This window comes from Cucurbita moschata, unplaced genomic scaffold (assembly GCF_002738365.1).
Source record: "Cucurbita moschata cultivar Rifu unplaced genomic scaffold, Cmos_1.0 Cmo_Scf00013, whole genome shotgun sequence".
NCBI lineage: Eukaryota > Viridiplantae > Streptophyta > Magnoliopsida > Cucurbitales > Cucurbitaceae > Cucurbita > Cucurbita moschata.
In genome coordinates, this window is record NW_019268529.1 from 2,665,314 (window position 1) to 2,683,237 (window position 17,924).

A 17,924-nucleotide genomic window follows, 5' to 3' on the forward strand; every position below is an offset into this window, starting at 1 on the left:
GATATTTTGTACAAAGGAAGCAAAGATTGCAAGTTAGTTGGATATTGTGATGCTGACTATGCAAGAGATCACGATACCAAAAGTTTAACCGCTAGGTATGTATTCAAGTTTAGTTCTGAAATAATTGCTCAGTGCAGCAAAAACAACCAACAATATCATTGCAACTATAGAAATAGAGTACAGAGCAGTGCTTGAAGCAACTTAGGAAAGTACGTGGTTGAAACTCTTAATGGATGATTTGCACCAGAAAATTAACTATCCGATCCCACTTCATCGTGACAACCAATATGTGGTTTTCCTAGTAAAAAAATCTATTTCTTGCTCAAACAAATCATGTAGAGGTGCACTACTATTTAATTAAAGAGAAAGTCTGAAGAAAAAAATAGATGGTCAAGTGGCAGATGGTTGAATAATAGTAAATACGAGGGATTTCAATGTCAACTCAACATGGTACAGTGAATATGAGAATTAGTGCTGAGGGAGAGTGTTAAAATATCCTTACTAACCATAGGGTCAAACCCAATTATGGGTCATGAAGGCAACTGAAGGTAATGTTTTTGAAGGTCGAAGCAAGGCATGGTTGAAGGTGTCGAGGCCAATCATAGGGTCATACTGATAACTATCTAAAAGTAGAGTCATATTAAGTCTTTTTGGAGTTAATAGTGCACTCTTATTCACCATTTTCTCATTTATAACCCCATTTATTCTACTTAGTGAGCATGAAATCGTTTATTGCGGTCCAACGTGAAAAAAATATGATTTGGCATAAATCGATCTTAATTGTATATTTAATTGAGTTATGTGGTAAAATTTCAGACATTTATGCTAAACCATGTGAGAGTAGCGAATTTGGAAACAAATGGGGGATGACATGGAAATGATAAATCCACATCAGCCGTCCAAGTGGATCATTGATGAACACCTATGTGGACATCTTATTCCTTTTCAGCCCTAAACGCCCAATGAGGGAGTGGACAACTTATTCCTTTTCAGCCCCAAAGGGAACTCATGCTCAATATAAAAGGAAAAGGAAGACCAAGAGGAGATGAGACACATTTTTGGGGAGAAAATCGAATTACACAGCAGCAGCTTCTGCTGTAGTGAACTGCTGTGAAACCAGAGAAGAAGAAAACCCTAATCCAGCAGCGGTTGACAACAGAAGGAAAAAGAGACCAACAAGGATTGATTAGGGCAAAGAGGTGGACATGAGAGCTCAAGAGAAGAGAACTTCCATTGACGAACGACAACAAACCGGGATAACTCTCTATTTCCTTATTCCATCAATTTTACATGATGAAGATGCAGATTCCTCTATTTAATTCAGTTTGTATGGAGAGCTAAACTTAATAGGGGAGGCGAGAGAGTTTTATATAGTTTAAATATGTTGACGGTATGATTTTAGTTTATTAAAGAGTTGTTGTTAATGATTTACATGTATGTTTAATTAGCTACTTTACATACATAGTTGTTCTCTTATTTGGGAGAAGAGAGGGAGCAATGAAATCCTCTTTAATACTCTAGTTCCATAGCAAGGAGACTTTAAGGGTAATAGAAGGGTTAGAAATAATTCTTCTCCTAGAGCCTTGTTAATAGAAATTACAACGATTATAGAAATAATCATCATTCATGACTCTCGAGAGTGGGCTTGAGAATCTATTAAAAGGAACTAAAATCTACCACAAAACTCAACAACTTATCTATTTAATCTCTCTTAGCCGAACCTTCCTCATTATAGTTGATTTTCTCATCATTTTCTGTTTTTCGACAGCAGTGACACTCTGTTTTAGTTTTGTCTAAATAGTTAAAATCTCCAATACTCATTTGAATGTTACCCAAAAATTCACTCAAATTTTAGCTATAAAATTAACCAAAAAGATAGGTTCCCGGTAGAATCGATAATTTACTTATTACTTGCTACTTGTGATAGTTTATACTTGCACTTATTCTTGTGAATTTTACGTCATTTTATTATATACATCCACAAGCGATTACATACCGTAATAACGTGTTGATTAATCTAATGCTAAAATCAAAGTTATTCATTGCAAAAAAAAGTCTTGTGCTAGTCCAAGAAGAGAGTTTGCTTAAAGGGTGACTTATTTGTAAACTTTTCTATTATCACAAAAAAAAAAAATAAAAAAAAAAATAATCGCACGTAATAGGCTAAAAATCCCCTAATTTTAGAAGGTACACAAGTTCGAATTAGCTTCAGCTTCAGACGATTCAGACGATTTTGATGGGTTAGCTTGATTATCCAAAGTCATCGCAAATTATTGAAAAATCATGAATTTAGAAAGAGAGATGGGAGGAACTATAGAACCACTCGATTGATTCTCACTTTCAACTGCTCTTATCCACTTGTCCCCCACAATATTGTGGAACATATTTACTCAACAAATAAATATAATTGAGAATGGGCACTAGCTACTTAAGGAATATTTTTATATATTTATTCCTACTATTTTTTTTTTATTGGTAGAACTTCAAGTTCTTAGCTGATGACCCAAATATATAATAATTTATTAAACTTCTATTATAATTTTTTTTTCTAATGAAAATTTTAAATATTCTAAAAATAAAAATAAATTATCTAGTAAATATAAATTTATGGTCAATAAAATTCTAAATTCTAAATTCTAAATTTAATTGATTCCATGAATTTAATAAAATTTTAAAAGTTTTATGAATTAAATTTATAATTTTAACAGTTTAAATACAAAATAAACACAAAAATCAAATTTAAAAAATGTTTTTTATTTTACACGTGAACATATTTAAAGATGCTTCACATATTGAACTATGAAAGGACATCACTCAAAAATCATACGTCCTTTTGCTATAAATACTACAATTTCCCTCCCACCACTCAAAATATTTCAATATCAAATTCACAAGTTTTTTTTTCTAATGGCTATGTCGTTTGAGAATGATTTTGTGTTCGAGGTACGAAGATGTCAACCAGAATTGGTTGCTCCAGCAAAACCTACACCCTATGAATTTAAAAAACTTTCAGACATAGATGATCAAGAAGGTTTCAGATTTCAAATTCCAGGAATATTTTTCTATCCACATAATCCAAGCATGGATGGAAGAGATCCCGTGGATGTGATCCGAAAGGCACTTGCAGAGACCTTGGTATTTTACTACCCTTTTGCAGGTAGATTGAGGGAAGGGCCGGGACGGAAGCTATTTGTTGAATGTACAGGTGAAGGTGTCTTATTTATTGAAGCAGACGCAGATGCTACTTTGGAACAGTTCGGCGATGCAATTTACCCTCCATTTGCATGTTTGGAGGATGTTTTATACAACGTTCCAGATTCAGATGGGATCATTGACTGTCCATTGTGGCTCTTTCAAGTATGTATAGGTCGATGTGTTCTTTTACTTGAAAAATTATATGAATATTTATGGAGGTGACATGATTGGTCAATGTAGGTGACACGACTTAAATGTGGCGGTTTCATCCTTGCCTTTCGCTTAAATCATACGATAACCGATGCTTTTGGTATGTTTCAATTCATGAATGCCATAGCTGAAATAGCCCGCAGTGCCGTAGCACCATCTATTCTTCCTGTGTGGCAAAGAGCTCTCTTAAATGCAAGAGACCCTCCCACAATCACTCATAACCACCATGAATACGACCAAGTTGTTGATACCAAAGGCAACGTCGTCCCTCTCAAGGACATGGCTCATCGCTCGGTAATCTTCCGTCCGAGTGATATCTCTGCCATCCGCAAAACCTTACCCGCTCACCTCCATTGTTGCACTTCCTTCGACCTCATCACAGCTTGCCTTTGGCGCACTCGTACAATAGCCCTTCAACCCGACTCAAATGAAGAAATGCGCTTGCTTTGCGTTGTGAATTTACGCACCAAATCAAAATCTTTACCCTTAGGATATTATGGCAATGCATTTGCTTGCCCTGCAGTGCTCGCCACTGCAGGTGAGCTTCGCATGAACTCATTAAGCTATGCGGTAGAATTGGTTAGGAAGGCTAAGAATGAGGTAACAGAAGAGTACATGAAGTCGGTGGCAGATCTTATGGTAATCAAAGGACGACCGAACTTAACTGCGGTGAGATCGTTGGCGGTGTCGGATGCGAGGAAAATTAGGATGGATGAGGTTGATTTTGGATGGGGAAATGCCATTTTTGGAGGACCTGCCATGGGAGGGGCTGCAACAGTCCCTGGTTTGACAAGCTTTTATATACGTTTCAAGAACAACAAAGGGGAAGAGGGAATTGTGGTGCCCTTATCCTTGCCTGCTCCAGCTATGGAAAGATTTGTGTTAGAACTTGAGGATTTGTTTAAGACGATATCAACAAATGAAGCGAAAAACTCTCAACGTAAGTTCATTTCATCTGCTTTGTAATCGGAAAAAAATATGCAAGTATCATAATATGTTATGTTATAATTTATGGTTATGTATAATTTGGTAATATATTGAACTATTATCTAGTTTGATATATTGTAAGGATCCTACATTTCTCCTAAAAATTAAAAAATATCATCGTAGAACATTGTCATGGATTTACATGTTTCAAAAAGTTTTTAAAGGAACCATCGAAATATTAAATAAATCAAATAAAATACTAAACGTAAAAACACCCTATACTAACATAAAGTCTCTGAAATAAAATATCACTCCTTTCCTATGCATGTGTCATGATCTTGACTTGCAACGTCACCACTAACATACAAGTGTGACTTGACTTTACGAAATAAATCAAATAAGTACTACCCATCTAATTTATCCGAATTAGAGACCACATCTATGATGGTTTTAACTATAGGTCCCAAAACATGAGTTGTATGTGTTTTCATTCAATACCCCTGATAGTGGGGTCACTTGCTGAGTATTTTTTAATATACTCATTTATGATGATGAGCGTGAGTTTTCAGGGGCTTCGCACACCTGAACCCATCATAGTCAGGCTACTTGTCCGTAGCCAGACGTCCGAAAGTCAGCAAATCCTTGAATATCATGCAAGGCATGATGATCATCATTGTTATAATAATGTAAGCGTCCGTATTCATCATCATAAATGTGTAAGCAACCCAATGTAAACATACACAATAATAAAATAATTAAGAAACAATAAAACAACATAAATTGTAATCCCTAATTATACTTCGTGGCAAGTGTGTCAAGTAATATTGAGGGAGTTTAAAATGATACTTAAGTTAAGCACCAACTAGTCTTTAAGTAGTAGACATTAATATAGAGTCACGTTGTCAGAAATTTGATCCATATATGTTAGATGACCATAGAACTCCAGATTGAATTGGGCACCTTTGCTCGTCCTACGCAAATCGCGTAAAGACTAAGATGGACTAATGAAAATAGTAATTAATTGGCTAAGTTTCGAGTTACCAGAACATCTAAATATTTTTATTTTTAAAAATACATAAATAATAGATTCATACAATTATTGAACTCAAATTTTCTTCCACGTTTTAATTATTTGAACAATATTGGACACCAATCTTCCACATAGTTCCGAAAGGACATTATTTTGTACACTCTCACCCATAATTAAATTCATGTCCCATCACGTCAACTTCCATGTGATCGCTCAGTTTTATCACTTTCTTTCTTCACCACACGATTCATTTATTTTCTTATTTTATGTTATTTCATTTTTTTTTTCTTCTAGTTTAAATGTAATTCTACGAATCAATTACATTTTTATTTTAAACAATTTAAGACACTATTTTTCAATTTAAATTTTATATGGTTGATTTTGGATAACAAGATCATACCTAAAGTGATATAGAATAATTAAGAGTCAAACAAAAACTCGTTTATGAGCTCAAATATTTGACCCAAGTCAAGATGTTATTAGGTCAAAAGATCGAAAGCTCACCTTAATTTTTGCAGAGCTTATATGGGCGTGTACGCCGTGTCACAACAACAGCTTTGATAGTTGTATTGTGAAGCATGTAATCTATAATTTGATAATATATTAAACTATTATCCATAGTGATATAATTGTACCAAAAACGCAAACAAAGATCACACATAACTTGTATAAGAAGGGACAATATCTCAGTAATGAAACTATTTGGATGGAACTAAAAATAAAACTACATATATGATCCTTTGACACTTTCTCTCATATATATATGATTTGTGGACTGAAACGCTTCTTTTAAAAAGCCTTATGTTTTGAGTTGTTATAGTCTACCCCTCATGAGTTTAAGCATACTCTATATGTGAGATTGAGCTTCGGCTTAGGCTTGATTGTATTGGAGCCTTATTATTTTGGTGTGCGATGGGTTGGTTTAGAATCGATCAATTGAATTTTAGCCCTAACTATGATTTATTGAACTTTTTTTTAATTTTTTTTTATCAAATTTAAACTCTTTTAAAATGGTAAGGACTAAATTGAAATGAGTTAATAATAGGTACGAATTTGAAACAAACATAAAAAAGTCATAAAATTTTAATTGAAACTATATATAAATATGAATTATGTAAATTACCCTTCAAAACCTTACTTTACTTCAATCGGTTGAAAATATACTAAATTAAGATTCTAATAGAAAGAATTTAAATTCTTTTAAAACGCTATATTAATAAATAAATAATAATATATATATATATATTAACTTAAAAAGTGTAAAAAGTGTAAAAAAGTGCAACTTAAAAAAATGTAAAAAAAATACTCTTAAATTTTTTAAAAAATTTATAATGCTTTTAAATTTTAAAAGAAATTAAAAAAATATATTTACAGTTGGTACCTTTTTAAAAAGTATATATCTCTTATCACTACCGTGCTTAAAAGTTTCATTAAATCATTAATTTTGGATGGAACTAATTGATGTTTTGTTTAAAAAATATCCTTAATCTTTAAAAACTTTCATTAATACTCTTAAGTCTGGTTAAAAATAAAAAAAAAACTCCTTAAATATTGTATATACATATGGACTTTTAAAAATAACATTAATATCCTTAACTTTTTTTTAAAAAAAAAAAGTCTTAAAAAATTATTTTTATCTATCTATATCTTATGGATCATCTTCCATCTTCCTAAAGTTTCGACCATATACACATGGTAGATCTTTTCACATTTAAAAAAAAAAAAAATAAAGGTATTAACTAAACTTTAGAAGCTTCAATACTATTTTAAAAATTTAAGGGTATTTTTTAACATTTTTCTTAGTAGATGCTTAGTTACTGTCGCTCAGGATGGCTCCCTCAACCATCACTCCTGTAGTTTGAAAAATTTGTTAGTTTGCTGAGAAGCTATGACTAAGGAAATGAGAAACATCACACTAAAGTAAAGAAGCGCTCTACACAAGTAAGAGTTGGAGCAATAATAAGCTATGTGGATACATAAATAGTGACAAAGGAAGATGTCAACAAGGAACAATACATGGGAGAGCTCAGAAGAACGAATAGGAGTTCTCAATGAAAGAGATTTGAAGGCATCTGCTACAATTGTAAAAAGTTACATGTCCAAGAAAAAATCAGTAAAAAGGAATGTGGCAATCTCCGAAAAGAAGATGGAAGATGAACGAGATGCAAATGTACTAGGTGTCTTAGAAGAAGACGAGCTAGCACTCACGGTGATAGTATGTGAGCTTACAAGAGAATGATTGGATTAATGATTCAGGGTGCTCAACCCACATGCCTCACGATCAGAGTGGCACAACAAAAACATGGTAGTTCTCAGAGAAGAAAGTCTTACCATACAACAACATTAAAGAAATTCTACAATAGAAGACAGGAGAGCCATCTGCACACATTTAGTCATGTGTTGATGCACCTGAAGATCCAAATGATATTAATATTGGTGAGCAAGAAGTGACTCAACAAAGTGAACTCGGTGCAAAAATGACAAATTAACAACTTCGATGATCACAAAGAATCCGAACGTCAAATTCTACGTATGTCAATACAGTTATTAGAGAAAACGAAGTTAAAAAGTTAGAGACATGGAGAAACACCACGAAACTCGGGTTGGCAAAAGACGATGGAGGAAAAAATTGTAGCCTTAAAGCAAAATCAAAACTAGAAACTAATGTCAAGATTAGGAGATGTCAAATCCATCTTTTGCAAGTGGGTTTACAAATTAAAGCGTCCTCCGAATGGATGAATCGAGAAATACAAAGGTCAACTTTTAACTCGAGGGTTCGCTCAATAATATCAACTAGATTATGATAAAATGTTTAGTCCAATGCAAAAATCACTACCGTATGAGGTTCCACTAGTGCTCGTGGCACGTAAATATTAGAAATTATGGCAGATGGATGTAAAGAATGCTTTCTTGCACGAAAAGTTGGACGGGGAGATCTACATGACTCAACCAAAGGGCTTTAAGAATGTAGTTAGTATCATTAGTTGGTGCATGCAAAGTCCAAAGAAGCCTCATATGAATGCGGCTCAACAAATCCTAAGATACGTCAAAAGTACAATCGATTATGATATTAGATTGCAAGCTAGTTGGATACTGTGATGCTGACTATGTAAGAGATCACGATACCAAAAGTTTAACCACGGAATATGTGTTTAAGTTTGGTTTTGGAATAATTTCTTGGTGCAGCAAAAACAACCAACAATATCATTGCAACTATAGAAATAGAGTATAGAGCAACGCTTGAAACAACGTGGCTAAAACTCTTAATGGATGATTTGCACCAGAAAATTGACTATCCAATCCCACTTCATTGTGACAACTAATATGTGGTTTGCCTAGTAAAAAAATCTATTTCTTGCTAGAACAAATCGTGTGGAGGTGCACTACCATTTAATTATTTAATTAGAGAGAAAGCTGGAAGAAAAAAGATGGATGATCAAGTGGTAGATTTGTTTAAAAATGGTTGAATAATGGTAAATATGATGGCCTTCAATGTCAGCTCAACATGATGCGTTGAATGAGAATTAGTGGTGAGGGAGAGTGTTAAAAATATCATTACTAACCATAGGGTCAAACCCAATTATGGGTCATAACGACAACGGAAGGTAATGTTTTTGAAGGCAGAAGCAAGACATGGTTGAAGGCCGGACATAGAGTTATACCTAGTCGAGGCCAATCATAGGGTCATACCATAATTACGTGTTGATTAATCTAATGCTAAAATCAAGGTTGTTCATTGCAAAAAAAAGTCATGTGCTCGTCCAAGATGAGAGTTTGCTTAAAGGGTGATTTATTTGTCAACTTTTCTATTATCACCCCAAAAAAATTACGACAATGCTGACTAATCGTACGTAATAGGATAAAACACCCCTAATTTAGAAGACACACGAGTTCAAGCTAGCTTCAACTTCAGACGATTTTGATGGGTTATCTTGATTATCCAAAATCATGAAATTTATTAAAAAAATCATGATTTTAGAAAGAGAGATGGGAGGGACCATAGAACCACTTGGTAACACGTATTTGTATTTTAGGTCCCTTTCAACTGTTCTTATCCACTTGTGTTCCCACGATAATTGTGGAACATGTTTACTCAACAAATAAATACAATCGAGAATGGAAGCTAATTACTTATGGAATATTTTTGTATATTTATTCCTACTATTTTTTTTATTGGTAGAGCTTAAAGTTCTTACCTGATGACCCAAATATTTAATAATTTATTAAACATCTATTATAATTTTTTTTTTCTAATGAAAATTTTAAATATTCTAAAAATAAATATAAATTATCTAGTAAATATAAATTTATGGTCAATAAAATTCTAAATTTTGAATTTTAAATTTAATTGATTCCATGAATTTAATAAAATTTTAAGAGTTATATGAATTAAATTTATAATTTTAACTGTTTAAATAAAAAATAAACAAAAAAAAAAAAAAATTTAAACAAGGTTTTTTATTTTACACGTGAACATATTTGAAGAGACTTTCAATTTGGAAACAACTAACCGCCTTGAACCATGAAAGGACACCTACTTTTTAATCATACGTCCTTTTGCTATAAATACAACAATTTCCCTCCCACCGCTCAAAATATTAACGCTCTCAAACAAGAGTTCTTACTCACTCGTTTCTTTCTAATGGCTATGTCGTCTAAGAATGATTTTGTGTTCCAGGTACGAAGATGTCAACCGGAATTGGTTGCTCCAGCAAAACCGACACCATATGTGTTTAAACAACTTTCAGATATCGATGATCAACAAGGCTTCAGATTTCAAGTTCCAATGATATTTTTCTATCCACATAATCCAGGCGCGGATGGAAGAGATCCCGTGGATGTGATCCGAAAGGCACTTGCAGAAACGTTGGTATTTTACTACCCTTTTGCAGGCAGATTGAGGGAAGGGCCGGGACGGAAGCTATTTGTTGAATGTACAGGCGAAGGTGTCTTATTTATTGAAGCAGATGCAGATGCTACTTTGGAACAGTTCGGCGATGCAATTTACCCTCCATTTGCATGTTTGGAGGATGTTTTGTACAACGTTCCAAATTCAGATGGGATCATTGACTGTCCACTGTGTCTCTTTCAAGTATGTATAGGTTCATGTGTTCTTTTACTTTGAAAAATTATTTGAATATTCATGGAGGTGGCACGACTGGTCAATGTAGGTGACACGACTTAAATGTGGCGGTTTCATCCTTGCCATTCGCTTAAATCATACGATGGCTGATGCTTTTGGTATGTTTCAATTCATGAATGCCGTAGCTGAAATAGCTCGAGGTTCCGTAGCACCATCTATTCTTCCTGTATGGCAAAGAGCTCTCTTAATTGCAAGGGACCCTCCCACAATCACTCATAACCACCATGAATACGACCAGGTTGTTGATACCGAAGGCATCGTCGTCCCTCTCAAGGACATGGCTCATCGCTCGGCCATCTTTCGTCCCAGTGATATCTCTGGCATTCGCAAAACCTTACCCACTCACCTCCATTGTTGCTCTTCCTTCGACCTCATCACAGCTTGCCTTTGGCGCACTCGTACAAAAGCCCTTCAACCCGACCCAAATGAAGAAATGCGCTTGCTTTGCGCTGTGAATTTACGCACCAAGTCAAAATCTTTACCCTTAGGATATTATGGCAATGCATTTTCTTGCCCTGCAGCGCTCGCCACTGCAGGTGATCTTTGCATGAACCCATTAGGCTATGCTGTAGAATTGGTTAGGAAGGCTAAGAATGAGGGAACGGAGGAGTACATGAAGTCCGTGGCAGATCTTATGGTAATCAAAGGACGACCGAACGTAACTGCAGTGAGATCGCTCGCGGTGTCAGATGTGAGAAAAGCTAGGATGGATGAGGTTGATTTTGGATGGGGAAATGCCATTTTTGGAGGACCTGCCATGGGAGGGGCTGCAACAGTCCCTGGTTTGACATGCTTTTATATGCGTTTCAAGAACAACAAAGGGGAAGAGGGAATTGTGGTGCCTTTCTCGTTGCCTGCTCCAGCTATGGAAAGATTTGTGTTAGAACTTGAGGATTTGTTCAAGATGATACCAACAAATGAAGCCAAAAACTCCTACACTTGTCAGAAACAAACATGAAAGTATCTTAATTTGTTATGTTGTAATTTAAGGTTGTATTTTGTAGCTATGTAATATATAATTTGGTTATAATATTGAACTATTATTTGGTTTGATACTGCAACCATGATCATAATATGATATGTTATGCGGAAATAAACATTAAAACATCATCGTAGAATATTGCCATTGATTTATATGTTTTAAAAAGTTTTTAAAGGAACACATTTAAATATTGAATAAATCAAATAAAATACGAAAGGTAAAAACACCCTAACGTAAAGTCTAAGAAATAAAATATCACTATCTTATACATGTGTCATGATCTTGACTTGCAACGTCGTCAATGTCGTATATGGGTGTCTTGCCTTTACATGAAATAAAAGTAGCATACGGCTTGAGTATATTAAGAAATACTCAGTAAGTGATCCCACTATTGGAGTCAGGAAATGCAAACACATCCAACTTATGTTTGGGACCTATCGTTAAAACTATTATAGAGGTGACCTCTAGTTCGAACAAAATTAGATATATAGTACTTCTTTACACACGACCTACACATGCAAGCGTGAATCCTCAGACTGTTCGCACCTCCTAAACCTATCATAATCAGGCTAATTGTTTGCAGCCAGATGTCCGAAAGTCAACAAACCCTCGAATATCATGCAAGACATGATGATCATCATCATTATAATAATGTATGCGTCTATATTCATGATCATAAATGGGAAAATAACTCGATGATCATAAATGGGGAAATAACCCGATGTAAATGTCACGACCCGATTTTCGAGGCTTCGAAAAATCGAATCGTGACCAAAAAGACGAAATCGAAAACAAACAAAAGGAAAATAAAAGAAAAGAAAATCAAAGTAAAAAGATAAAAATACTTTGAATTAAAACAAAAGAGAGAAATTTTGTTTGTTAATTTTTACCAAAGAAATTGCAAATATAAAATGAAATACAAAAGACTCTAAAAGACCGAAAAGGAACTGACGCTCCGAAACGACCCCCTCTGTGACTGTACAGCTCTCGAACGCTCCTCTACCCCGACCAGCAGCCAGCGAACACCGGAGAAAAATAAAGGAGAACGGGATGAGTATAAAAATTATACTCAGTAAGCCACCTACTTGTAGGCTCTCTTCGCATCTTAATTTAACAGAACTCCCATGGTTTCCTAATTCGGTTCTAGGACGTCGGGTTCTAACCTTAGTCTCTTGAGGCTTGCCCCTTGGGTTTCACCGGTTCATCGTCCTTTCATTAGTCACCTAGAGGTTCCTTATGCCAAGCTGATATGGTCGGTATCTATCTATGAGACGCTACCTCTACATGGCTATCTAAGACTACATGGTATCTAGCCTAGGGGTGTGCTGAATACCCCTATGCCCATATAGTCCTCCTATGGGGGGCGCGACCCAACCCGTTCCCATGCAGCTAATGGGCTGTACGACGTGGGGACACATTTCCCATGCGAAATGGCTAAGAGCAGTAAGGACTGATCAGGAACCCTTGGTCCTCCCACGAAGTTATAGATACCGTTCTCACGCTAGCAATTTATGAACACTCCTAGGTACTTTCTTGCCGTGGTAAACCACTAAGTTTCTAGGGGAAAATTAAGTCTGTCTAGAGCGGCATATCGCTCCTAACAGAAATTCCCTACTCTTATCATAGAAATGGGTCCTAGCAATTAACAGAGGAGGCATGCAATCTTCTTCTAACACCATAGTATGTAATACATGCAAACTAGGCACACCGGCTCAACGGGGCGATGACCTCCATCAAGCACCCAGAGCACAAAGTTCGCGCTCAATGGGGCAAATTCGTCCATCAAGCACCCGAAACCCGGCATACACAATTCTAATATAAATTAACGCATGCATACATACAACGGAAGCTTAAAGCATACAACACACTCATGTAATTTACCCAACACAAACACAACAGTTAATCTGACTAATAATTTACATGGAGAGCTAATCTGAAGCAGAACTACTAGCATGCATGCAATCCAAGCGAATCCTACAAGTAATTCTTCCTAAATACCGGGTGGTGACTTACCTGGTTGACGCGTGCCCTTTTTCTAGCGTTTCCTTGTCCGTGAGGTGTCCAAAAGTACTGATTTCTCTAAATTAGATCCCTATTCACGTAAAAACAGTATTAGAACTGGAATTGGGACAAAAATCGAGAAAACAGAAAACAACCGGGCCAAATTGGCCGTCCCACGCGCGCTCACGCTCCAGCAGCACGCTAGGAATGCGTGGCCACGCGCGCGGGAAGGCGCCAGTCGCAGGCTGCACGCGCGCCCGCCTCCGCGTAGTCGCGGGTCGGTCGGTCCAGTCGGCTCGGCTCGAGTCGCGGTTCGGCCCGGCTTGCGGGCGACACGTGTCGACGCCTCACTGGAGCTGCGTTGCTCCAGCCGATGGTCGACGCGTGTCCGGCGCCTGTCGCCGCCGTCCGCCGCTCGCCGACTGACTCTTTTTTTTTTTCTTCTTCTTCTTCTTTCTTCTCTGCCCTCTGAAAATCGAAACACAACCCTCTTTTCCGATTTTCATATCTTTCGATCCGTAGATTGGATCGACATGATTCCTTCGGCAAAGTTTTAGATCGTGTTACGGGCTACGTCCTCGTATTTTTTTCGTAATTTTTGCTTAACTACCGGACGAGTTAAGAAGGTCGGAATTTCGCTCACCGTTCTCGAACGACTCTCGGATCTCTGCCTTCGGGTTGAGGTCTCGGCCAAACTTCTTCACAGATCCTGCGTAGAGTTGTTCCTAGATGAATATATCAAGATTTCAGATCTTGATTCACAAAGGAAAACCGTAGATCTGAGAAAACGTTCAAGATCCTTACCTTGCGGGCTTTCCGACTTCTTGACGAAAAATGGGACTCCGGCCACCCACATTCTCTTTTCCCTTCCAAGAAAGTCTCTCTGCAAGATCTTCACCTCCTTGCATCATGATCTTCATCGGAATAGACTCCGACGGTAGTTTTCGATGAGTCTTCCGGCGGTTCATCCTTTCTCCTCTCTCTAGGTTCTCTCTACCCCTTTCTCTCACTATCTCTCTTTTGCAGGACTATGGATGGAGTTTCGTTTGGACCCCTTAGGTGGTTGGAGGGGCAAATTTTTGCCCCTCTCGACTTTTCATTTTTTTTCTTTTTTTCTATTTATATTTCTCTTTCTTGATATTACATTAAATGTACACAATAGTAGAATAATTAAGAAATGATAAATCAACATAAATTGTAATCCCTAATTGTGAACGGCTTCAATCGGTGAATATTTACCCAGATGTTAAGTCACCCACTTCAGATCCATATCATAATAGAAGGTGCTAGAAGGAGATTTAGTTGTGCTTAAGGGCGAGTGTATTAGGTAACATTGAGGGAGTTTAAAATGGTACTAAGTAGCGAGTTTGTTAAACAACATTGAAAGAGCACTAATTAACTTTTAGTAGCAGACATTAATATGGAGTCACATCGAGAGAGATATGATCCATATATGTTAGATGACCATAGAACTCGAGATTGATTTGGGCACCTTTGCTCTTTCTACGTAAATTGTAAGGACTAAGATAGACTAATGAAAATAGTAATTAATTGACTAAGTTCATCTAAAATTTCAAGTACACCCCTAAAGATGGAGTAACAAGGCTCAACTTATAAAGACACCCCTCTCCTTAGAAAACACTTCACTTTGTAAAATAATGGTACACTTATAATTGCTTACGATGAAAACCTTTACTTTCCAATCATCTAAATATTTTTATTTATAAAATATCTAGATATTTTTATTGATAAAGTCTAAAATATCTAGATAGTTTTACACCATAAATTTGTGGTGGCAGATGATTCATTTATTTTCTTATTTTATGTTATTTCATTCTTTTTCTTCTAGTTTATACAAATACGTTAAAAACAATCTAAAAGAAAGTAATGTTACAATTTAAAAGTGATTAGGTAACAATGACGACATTTGATAGCATATAACTTGGATAGGAAAGAAGTGACAACTAGTCATATCTCGCTACATTTTGGAACATTTTAGTCCTTACGGATGTAGACATAATTTTGGTGAACAATCATACACCTACGTATTGACACAACATAATATAGTAAAAACCTATATAAGATTAAACCATGTAAAAAGGGTTTGGAACAGGCATATGTCATAGACAAACGTCCTACCTACGTATTGACACAACATAATATAGTAAAAACCTATATAAGATTAAACCATGTAAAAAGGGTTTGGAACAGGCATATGTCATAGACAAACGTCCTGGACAAGCATGACTAGCACGTCTGACATGTGGCTATAGACAACACGCTTTCAACAAACATGACCATGACATTCTGCATGTCCATAACCCAATAAACATTAGAAGAAGCATTAGAATATGTGTAATAAGTATTACACTTGTATGCCGTTTCCTTTATTTTGTAGATCATCTCTTCCACGACTCTTCTCAATGGTATGATATTGTCCACTTTGAGCATAAGCTCTCATAGCTTTGCTTTGGGCTTCCCCAAAAGGTTTCATTCCAATAGAGTTAGTATTCCTCACTTATAAATTCATGATCATTCCCTAAATTAGCCGATGTGGGACTTCCATCATCCAACCATAGGTATCAATTTGAACGAACTATAATCCCTAAAGTTATAAAATTTTAATAGAACCCATATATAAATATGAATTTTGTGAATTACCTTTAATAATCTAAAAAGGGTATTATTAAAAAGTCCAAAATAACAAAATTAAAATTATTTTTTAGTTAAATGGGTTGAAAATATACTAAATTAAGATTCTAATAGAAAGAATTTAAATTCTTTTAAAGGCTGTGATAATTAAAATATTATTAAATTGTGTATTTTAATTAAAAAAAATATTCTTAAATTTTTTTAAAGTTTCAATATACCTCCTTTTAATTTTAAAAAATGGTAAAAATATATATATATATATATATATATATTCTAACCATTAATTTGAATGAAACCCGATAGTATATTTTTTTTTTAAAATATTCTTAAAATTTAAAAAGTTGCTTAATACTTTTAATTTTTTTAAAAAAATTTAAAAATAGCCTTATTAGTAGTACTTTTTTAAGTACACATGTTTTAGATGGAAATTCTTACCGTTAATATTGTGCTAAAAAGTTTAGTTAAATCATCCTTAAACCATTAGTTTTGTAGTATTTTGTTTAAAAAATATCATTAATCTTTAAAAAAAGTTACCTTTAAATTTTTTTTAAGGAAAATTTTTTAAAAAATAACCTTAATCTAGCTCTTTGCATTTTCTTCTTCTACTTGAATCCTGAGGATGTTGGACGGTGTATTTTCAGGTTGTTAGGTTGACATTCTAACTAATCGAGCTATTCAATCTGACTGGCTTTTGTTAGACTTGGCTTCTACACAATAATATCTCAGTAGATAACTTGACTCTGATATCACTTGTTATCTTTGACGGGAATGGAAAAGGAGAAAAAAAATAGAAAAATACAGAATAAAATAACATGGGAAGAATATGGAAGATTTGGGATTTAACTGAAGAGTAAACACTCTAGTTTGTTTCCCATTGAATTGACTTATTTAACTAACTATCCAACCCTTACAAACGGCAAATTGGTCAACTAAATTTGAGCCACTAAAGGGTAAACATGACAATCAGATTGGACGTGTATGTCAAAGGTTGAAAAGAAAAGCTAACTAATTTGAGTAAAAACTAGAAAAAATTAAACGAGGAAAACTGCAGCTTTTATCTAACAAGTAGTATGCATTGTCAACTCCCGCTCAAGTTCAACCCTCCATTACCATTAGGGTATTACGGCAATGTGTTTGCTTTTCCAATGACACTCACCACGGCGGGCAAGCTTTGCCAAAACCCAGTTGGATATGCCTTGGAATTGGTTCGAAAGGCAAAAGCCGACGTGACGGATGAGTACATGAAGTCGGTGGCGGATCTTATGGTGACCAAAGGGCAGCCTCATTTCACCATCATGAGATCATACCTTGTGTCAGATGTGACGAGGGCTGGCTTCGGAGATGTGGACTTCGGGTGGGGGAAGGCTGCGTATGGTGGACCGGCGAAGGGCGGTGTCGGAGCGATCCCGGGCGTGGTTATCTTTTATATACCGTTCAAGAACAAGATGGGGGAGAAGGGGGTTTTGGTGCCTTTGTGCTTGCCTGCTCCGGCCATGGAAAGATTCGTGGAAGAACTTGATGGCTTGTTGAAGGGGAAACAGACCATTGATGGCTTCTTCATTCCATCTGCTCTGTGATTAGGAAAACTTGTGAGGCAAGAAACCTGAAAAAATTAAATGGTAGTTACATATGGAAACTGAAGGTAATGTTTTTGAAGGCTAGAGCAAGGCATGGTTAAAGGCCGAACATAGAGTTATACCTAGTCGAGGCCGTCACACTGCAATAATGTGATTAATCTAATGCTAAAATCAAGGCGGTTCATTAAAAAAAAAAAAAAAAAAAAA

The 17,924-nt window shown here is 35.6% G+C and overlaps 2 protein-coding genes across 2 annotated transcripts; both read left to right on the forward strand.

The window, feature by feature from the left end:
• Window positions 1-2,907: 2,907 nt before the first annotated feature.
• On the forward strand, window positions 2,908-4,371 carry LOC111451613 (benzyl alcohol O-benzoyltransferase-like). Its single transcript, XM_023092086.1, has 2 exons — window positions 2,908-3,357; window positions 3,436-4,371. Exons 1-2 carry the CDS (start codon window positions 2,908-2,910, stop codon window positions 4,369-4,371), a joined length of 1,386 nt encoding a protein of 461 aa, XP_022947854.1.
• Window positions 4,372-9,836: 5,465 nt separating this feature from the next.
• Window positions 9,837-11,558, forward strand: LOC111451020 (benzyl alcohol O-benzoyltransferase-like). The gene is made up of 2 exons (XM_023091249.1): window positions 9,837-10,454; window positions 10,534-11,558. The coding sequence occupies exons 1-2, from the start codon at window positions 9,885-9,887 to the stop codon at window positions 11,461-11,463; spliced, it is 1,500 nt and encodes a 499-aa protein (XP_022947017.1). The 5' UTR covers window positions 9,837-9,884; the 3' UTR covers window positions 11,464-11,558.
• The last annotated feature ends 6,366 nt before the right edge of the window (window positions 11,559-17,924 follow it).

Bases quoted from the DNA above. Each gene is read 5' to 3' on its own strand.
- LOC111451020 (XM_023091249.1), top strand. From the start codon at position 9,885: ATGAAAGGACACCTACTTTTTAATCATACGTCCTTTTGCTATAAATAC. The intron at 10,455-10,533 runs GTATGTATAGGT...TGGTCAATGTAG, and splicing joins GTCCACTGTGTCTCTTTCAA to GTGACACGACTTAAATGTGG.
- LOC111451613 (XM_023092086.1), top strand. From the start codon at position 2,908: ATGGCTATGTCGTTTGAGAATGATTTTGTGTTCGAGGTACGAAGATGT. The intron at 3,358-3,435 runs GTATGTATAGGT...TGGTCAATGTAG, and splicing joins GTCCATTGTGGCTCTTTCAA to GTGACACGACTTAAATGTGG.